The sequence below is a fragment of the Catharus ustulatus genome, chromosome 15 (genome assembly GCF_009819885.2).
Source record: "Catharus ustulatus isolate bCatUst1 chromosome 15, bCatUst1.pri.v2, whole genome shotgun sequence".
In the NCBI taxonomy this organism is placed as follows: Eukaryota; Metazoa; Chordata; class Aves; order Passeriformes; family Turdidae; genus Catharus; species Catharus ustulatus.
In genome coordinates this window covers 16,434,129-16,440,933 of record NC_046235.1, presented here as the reverse complement: position 1 = coordinate 16,440,933, position 6,805 = coordinate 16,434,129, and the positions used below count along the sequence as shown (strand labels likewise).

Sequence of the window (6,805 nt, the reverse complement as noted above, 5' to 3'; positions counted from 1 at the left end):
AAACGCAAACAAGAAAAAAAAATCGGATGAGAAAAAAAAGCGGCGCAAACAGCGGCGCCCGAGTTTCTCCGGGGGTCCGCATCCCAAATCCCGCATTCCCAGCCCCGCTCCTGCGGGAAAGGGACTCGGGTTTGGGGAGAAGGGGGGAAGGGGCGCACAGACCCCGCTCCGGGAGGGTCGGGGGTGCGGCGGGATGAGCGTGGGGGTACCGGGATGGACTCGGGGGTACCGGGATGGACTCAGGGGTGCCGGGATGGACTCGGGGCTGCTGGAAACGACCTCGGGAATGCCTCGGGATGAGCCTGGGGGTGGCCCGGGATAAGTCCGGGGGTGCTGGAATGACCCCGGGGGTGCTGGAAACGACCCCGGGGGTGCCCCGGGATGATCCCAAGGGTGGCCCGGGATGAGTCCGGGGGTGCCGGGATGATCCCAGGGGTGCCGGGATGAGCTCGAGGGTGCCGGGATGAGCTCGGGGGTGCCCCGGGATGAACTTGGGGGTGCTGGGATGATCCCAGGGGTGCCGGGATGATCTCAGGGGTGCCGGGATGAGCTCGGGGTGTCCCGGGAGGAGCCGAACCGGTGGCGAGGAGTAGTGAGGGGGAAGCCAGACCACGCTCCTCTGAAGTTCCCTCTTCGCCTCATCATCACCCTTAATTACCACTGCGCGCGGGTTTTTTTTATTATTATTTTTTTTCCCCTCGCTTCGCCGTGATTACAGCCCTGCACGGCTCCTCGGGCCGCCCGCGTCATTAACCCCGTGTCATTAATTGCGAACCGGGGTGGGGGGGGGGGGAGGCCGGGCCGGGCCGGGAACTCCCCGCGAGCGGCGCCGCCTGGCCCCGCCCCTTTCGCCCTCTCCCAGCCAATGAGCTGCGGCTGCGCGCTACGTCACGCGGCACGGCGGGCGCTGATTGGCCGGCGGGGCGGCTCCCCCGCTCGCCCAGGCAGGACAGCGGCGGGCAGCCCCAGAGGGGGAAAAGGGGGGCGGCCGGGCCCGCTCGCCGCACTCGCCGGGCAGCGCCAGCTCCAGCTCCGCCGCACCGCCATGGCTTCCCCTCACAAGGCCAAGGACGTCTTCTCCTCCACCTCCTCCTCCGACGAGGAGGGCGCGGCGGCCGGCGCCGAGGAGCACCACAAAGTGAAGGTGTCGAGCCTGCCGTTCAGCGTGGAAGCGCTCATGTCCGACAAGAAGCCGCCCCCCAAGGAGCCGCCGCTGCCCGCGGCCGCCGGCAGCGCTGACGAGGCGGCCGCGGGCTCCTCCAGGAACCTGCTGCTGGCCGGCCACGGCTCCCGGGACGCGCACAGCCCGCCCGGGCCGATTACAAAAACCTTCGACACCGCCTCGGTGAAGTCGGAGAACTCGGAGGATGGCTCGTCCTGGATCCCTGCGGAGGCCGGGAGATATTCCCCGCCGCCAAGTGAGTGCTGCGGGGCGGGCGGGATGCGCTGCACCACGGAGATATTTATTATTATCATTTACCCTATAAATCTATATTTGATATCCTATATTGTGCTCGAGGCGGGGCCCTGAGCTGGGCTAGGGGAAGGTGTCGCTGCTTATGGAAGGAGATGATTTTTAAAAGTTCTTTCCAACCTAAAATATTCCGCGATTCCGCTGTGGTTTTATAGGTATACTTCATAATTTTATAGGTATACTTCATAATTTTATAGGTGTTCATGTGTGTGTCGGCTTTAGGTAGATGTTACATATTTACTATTATATCTTTATATTATTATGTGTTTGTAGAGTTAAATGTCTCTATATGTGAACACACGGATGGATATGATTATAGACGGCTTTCAAAGCCTTTAAAAAATCAGAAATCACCAGAAATTCCTGTCCCTGGCAGCCACTTTGTCCTTTTATGTTATCCCCTTGCAACAACTGGAATTTCTCCCTGAGCCTTTCTCCCATCCGCGGAGCGCAGCAATCTCTTCAATTCGGGAATTCGGGAATTCCAGCCTTTTGCCGGCGGGGTTTGTCCCTCCATCCCTGCTTTCGGAGTCTGTCAAAGTTCCCCGAGCTGTCCTGAGCCCTTTGCGATCCCCTCGTCCCCTCCTTAGGGACACTTCTGAAACCCCCGAGCCGCGTTTCGCTTTCGCTGCCATCCCTTATTACAAAAAAAAACCAAAAAAAAAACCCCAAAAAATTAAAAACCAAAAAAAAAGAGGGAAAAAATTGCTTTTAAGGAATTAAAAGCCCCAAAACATCCTTCAGGACCAGGGGAAGGAGCATCCCGGCCGTGGCAGGACTCACACCTGTGTCAGGATTTATCTGCGCATCCCCACCTTGGCGGTGGAAATGAAATTCTCGGCTTTATTTAAGTTAGAGACTTCACAGGCAGGAATTGTCTCATGGAATTTACTCCTCAATCTAATACTGAGAGAGGAAAGTTTAGTGTTGTTACAGCTTTCCTTATTTTTTTTTTTTTTTTACAATAATTTCGATTTGGGTTTTACCCACTTCCTTTCTTTTATAACCTCGAATTAATTTGATTTCTGTCGTGCTGGGAGAGGGCAGGAGGAAGGGATCCCGCCCGTGGCATTCCCTGTGTAGCTCCAGTTTTTAATTTTCATGTAGCTTCAAATGTGCTGGAAAAACACAGAAAAAAGCATTTGTCCCTACTTGGAGCCCTTCTCTAAATCTGCCCAGACTTAGACACGGCCTAACAATGTCCCACTACATTTCTCCCCTTCGAAATTCCTCCTCTTTCTATTTTAAAATTGTTTTTTCTCGGGATCGGCAAAAGAGATTTGTAAAGGACTTTGGTAGTTGAGAGTTCACTTGAGAGGGATTTGGGGAGAAAATGAGGATCAGGGGAGGGAAGATCCTTCAGCCTCGAGAATTTTCCACCAATTCTCCCGCAGGAAAACCGCCTGTCCATGGAGAGTTTTGACATTAAAAACAGCCCCTCGTTTATTATTAATATTAGTATTACTATTATGGGTGGGATGAGCTGGCACAAAAGCTGTAGAAGTTCGAATTTGGAGGAACACAGAGAGGAAACCCTCCCTAAATGATGATTTATTTTGTCCGAGATTGGCCAGGAAAGAGAGGCTAAAGAGATAAAAAACTCAGTGAAACAAATCAGCGAAGGTTTGGGGACTGGCACGGGATAAACGCAATTCCAGGGGCTGAGGTGGCTTCTCAGAGCGCTGGGGATGGATCCCTGCAGGGAATAATTCCTGGGATTTCATGGAAAAAAGCATTTGAGCTGGGACAGGGAGCCACGGGCACCCCCAAACCTGACCCTGCTGAACAGCTGAGTGCTGGCAGGGATGGACTTTGGGAAAAGAATGATGAGTTAGGTTCAAAAATAGCGAATTCAGGGTGGGTTTGCTGTACTTTTAATTTAGGGCAGTTTTAGAAGTGAATCAGCTGAGCACCCGAATTATTAAAATGCCCTGGTGGGATCACAGGCCAGTATTTGAAAAGTTGTTTCCTAGAAAAGCTTTATTTTCTCATTTCCAGTGTTTCAATATTTTGTCTTCTAGAAGAAGAGCAATAAGAGAAGTTTAACTTCTGCTGTAACTTTTTTCCCCTCCCTTTTCTGAACTTTAGAACAATTCCCTTGTGGGATTTTTTTAATTGCGTGAAACTTAAACAGCTTCTTAGTGTGGCTTATTTAAAAAAAATAAAAGAGAAAAGTGAAAGGAGCACAGAAAACCCAAAGTGCAAACACTGAGAAGCACTTGAAGCAGACACCACAGTGTGGACAGAATTCAGCAGCCTGGGTGTCACTGCAGTGTCCAGCCAGGGTGACTTGTCCTGTGCCCTGGGAGTGAGCAAAGCACAGCCAAATCACCGAGCTTTTCAAGCCAGCCAACTTTTGAGTTATTCTTTAGATTGCAAAATTATTAGTGAAGAGCTAAATTAATCTAAAGGCAAGTCAGAGCTCTGCCATCCCGGGAATATTGCCTAACCTGCCTGGGGTTTAAGGCAGGCACAAAAGGTGGAATTTCTGGCTTTTATTGGCGAAAAAATGCTGAAGTTTTGTCTGGGGTTTGTTTTGTTTTTTCATTGGCAAATGCCATAAAAGCTAAATGTTGAATTAAAAGAGCGCTGCTTTCTTGTTTGAGTTTGCTGAGGTTTTTTAATACTGGTTGATAATCAGAAAACACCCACTGAAAATCAAAGTTAATAAACAGAGGAAAAACTTGATTTGGAAGAAGAAACAGCAAGAAAAAAGTGCAGTTAGTGAAACCACAAAAACTGTCAGCCCTTCTTCAGCTGTCACTTGTGCTTAGTGGGGAAATCCTGGAGCAGGGCTGGGAGTGTCCCTTTGGGAATCTCCTGCTCCTGTGCCGTGGGTGCTGTGCTTTCCTGGGGTTGTGCAGCAGCCAGGGCACTTTGTCTGTGTGCTCCAGACCCCTGGGAAGTGACTCCCAAAGCGACCTGAGAATCCTCTGTCCCTTTTGAACCGGCTGAGGTGAAATTTCCCTTCACAGCATCAGCCCCAAGCGCTGTGAATTTTCAGGAGAAGCTTCCCCGAGCCCCTGGCTGGAGGATGCCGTGTTTGGAGGGGACCCCCAACAGCCTGCAGAGCCCCGGGGTGATGCTGCTGTCATAACTGGCCTCTCCCTTCCTTGCAGGACACCTGAGCCCCACTGCCTGCACCCTGAGGAAGCACAAGACGAATAGGAAACCCCGAACCCCGTTCACCACTTCCCAGCTGCTGGCTCTGGAGCGCAAGTTCCGCCAGAAGCAGTACCTGTCCATCGCCGAGAGAGCCGAGTTCTCCAGCTCCCTCAACCTCACAGAGACCCAGGTCAAAATCTGGTTCCAGAATCGGAGGGCCAAGGCCAAGAGACTGCAGGAGGCCGAGCTGGAGAAGCTCAAAATGGCAGCGAAGCCCATGTTGCCTTCAGGGTTCAGCCTCCCCTTCCCCATCAACTCCCCCATCCAGGCTGCCTCCCTGTACGGCACATCCTACCCCTTTCACAGACCTGTGCTCCCCATCCCGCCCGTTGGACTCTACGCCACTCCCGTTGGATACAGCATGTACCACTTATCCTAAGAAGATCCCACAGACAAAGCCTCAGACAGACAGACAGACTTCCTGGTGGATCCTGTCCAGCCCTGAGAAGGCAGAACCCCAACCAGTACTGGCCATTCTTTCTGCACGCTTCTATCTTGGCATCTGGGAGTTTGCTACGGGTTGGGCGTCTCCTGAGAGTGCTCTGAGCACTCAGAGTCTGCTCCTCACAGCAAAAAAAAAACCAAAAAAACAAAAAAAAGGCATAAAAACCAACCTAAATTTTTTTTTGAGTAAATGTAGGGGTTTCATCCATAGGTTAAAAAAAAAACGGGTGAAAAAATGAAAAAGCAATTTTGTCATACGGAGGCAGAAATTCCCTGACACCTCCCTGGTGGGGTTTAGAATAAGAAAGAGGGGAGTGTGCCCTCGAGCCACGCTCCAAGTTGCCATCACTTCACATGGGGGCAGGGGGGAGGGAAATAAAAAGGTCTGACGGAAGTTTTGTTGTTGGGTTGTTTTTTTAAAGGCAGCAGAGCCCGTAGCTAGAGACGTGTAAATAGAAACTGGAGCCGGTAGAGTCCCGGTGGTGAAGTTCAGAGCCAGCGAATTCCTGCAGTTCTGGGGGGAGGGTGAAGTTTTGCATCCCAAACTCGGCCAGATGAGCAGGACCCCTAAGTGTAGAGCCCAGCTTTCCCCACCGTGGCTCCTGTAATGCCTTTCTGTGTATAAATAGCTTCAGCCTTTGTAAAGCACTGGCAGGGGAGGTGAAGAGCAAGGCAGGCTGGTTTTTATCTCTTCCTATTGGCATGCTTAGAAAATTTTTGGCTGCAGCCAGGTAATCTTGGCTCTGCAATGCTCTTGGAAAACCTGGAGAGAGGGGAGGAAGACGTGGGTTGTTCCCATAAAGGATTGTTGAGTCCTTCTGGGGGCTTGTCACTGGGTTTTTATTATTTGTATTTGCCACAGCCTGTGTTAAAGAGAAGAACCCCCTGAGTTTTCATCCATTCTGAGGATGCCAATAGAAGTGACTCGTGCTTTAAACCCTTCTAAAGAGAGATCTGGGTGTCACAATCAGCCCCACGAGCAGGACAGTGGGGTGACAGAGACTGTGAGAATGACCTGCCTGTCCCCGTGGGAGCTCTGGCAGCAGCTTCCCCAGGCTTCTCCTTGTAACTCTTGTATTATTTGTATTACTCTTGCTAAACTTTATGAGGAAGTTACTCCCAAGGCTGTGGAGCACTGAAGTCAGAGCTTCTCCTGGATTTATTTTCTTAGCATGCTGTTGTGGAGGAAAGAAACGAAACAAAAAAAAAAATCAGAAAAAAAAAGGGGGAAAAAAAAAAGCCACGAGGTTTTGCTGGTTTTGGTTTGTTTTGACCCAGGCATTGATGCCGCCTGGGACCCACTGTAGATGAACTTCCTCCCTCCCTTCCCCCTCACCCCTGATCTCCCATTATCGGAGAATCCCTTTGAAAGGGATGCCTTGTACAATTTTATATATTTTATTGAAGATTTATTATTTCTTATCTCTTATTTCGAATTAAATTAAAAAAGAAAAAACATGTTAAATGGCGTGTGGGTCTGTCAGTGTTTGGAGTCCTTTGAAAGGTGCCTTCTCTCCGTGTGTGTTTTGCACTGCTGGGTCAAGTTCAAAGGAATGTTTGGGTTGCCTTTATGATTATTTCCCCTTTCCCAATCTGATTGAAAGCCAAATTTGCAGCGCATGAAGGTGAATTGCAAGTCAACATTTCGGAGTCAAAAGCCAAAGCTTTTATGAGGTTTCCTTGTTTTTAACGACCGCTTTTAGGCGCCTCTGTTCTTTACAG

The 6,805-nt window shown here is 50.6% G+C and overlaps 1 protein-coding gene across 1 annotated transcript; it reads left to right on the top strand.

Annotated features, from left to right (window-relative positions):
- The first annotated feature begins 994 nt into the window (after positions 1-994).
- MSX2 (msh homeobox 2) lies at positions 995-6,545 on the top strand. The gene is made up of 2 exons (XM_033073158.1): positions 995-1,418; positions 4,594-6,545. Exons 1-2 carry the CDS (start codon positions 1,046-1,048, stop codon positions 5,016-5,018), a joined length of 798 nt encoding a protein of 265 aa, XP_032929049.1. The 5' UTR covers positions 995-1,045; the 3' UTR covers positions 5,019-6,545.
- Positions 6,546-6,805: the final 260 nt, after the last annotated feature.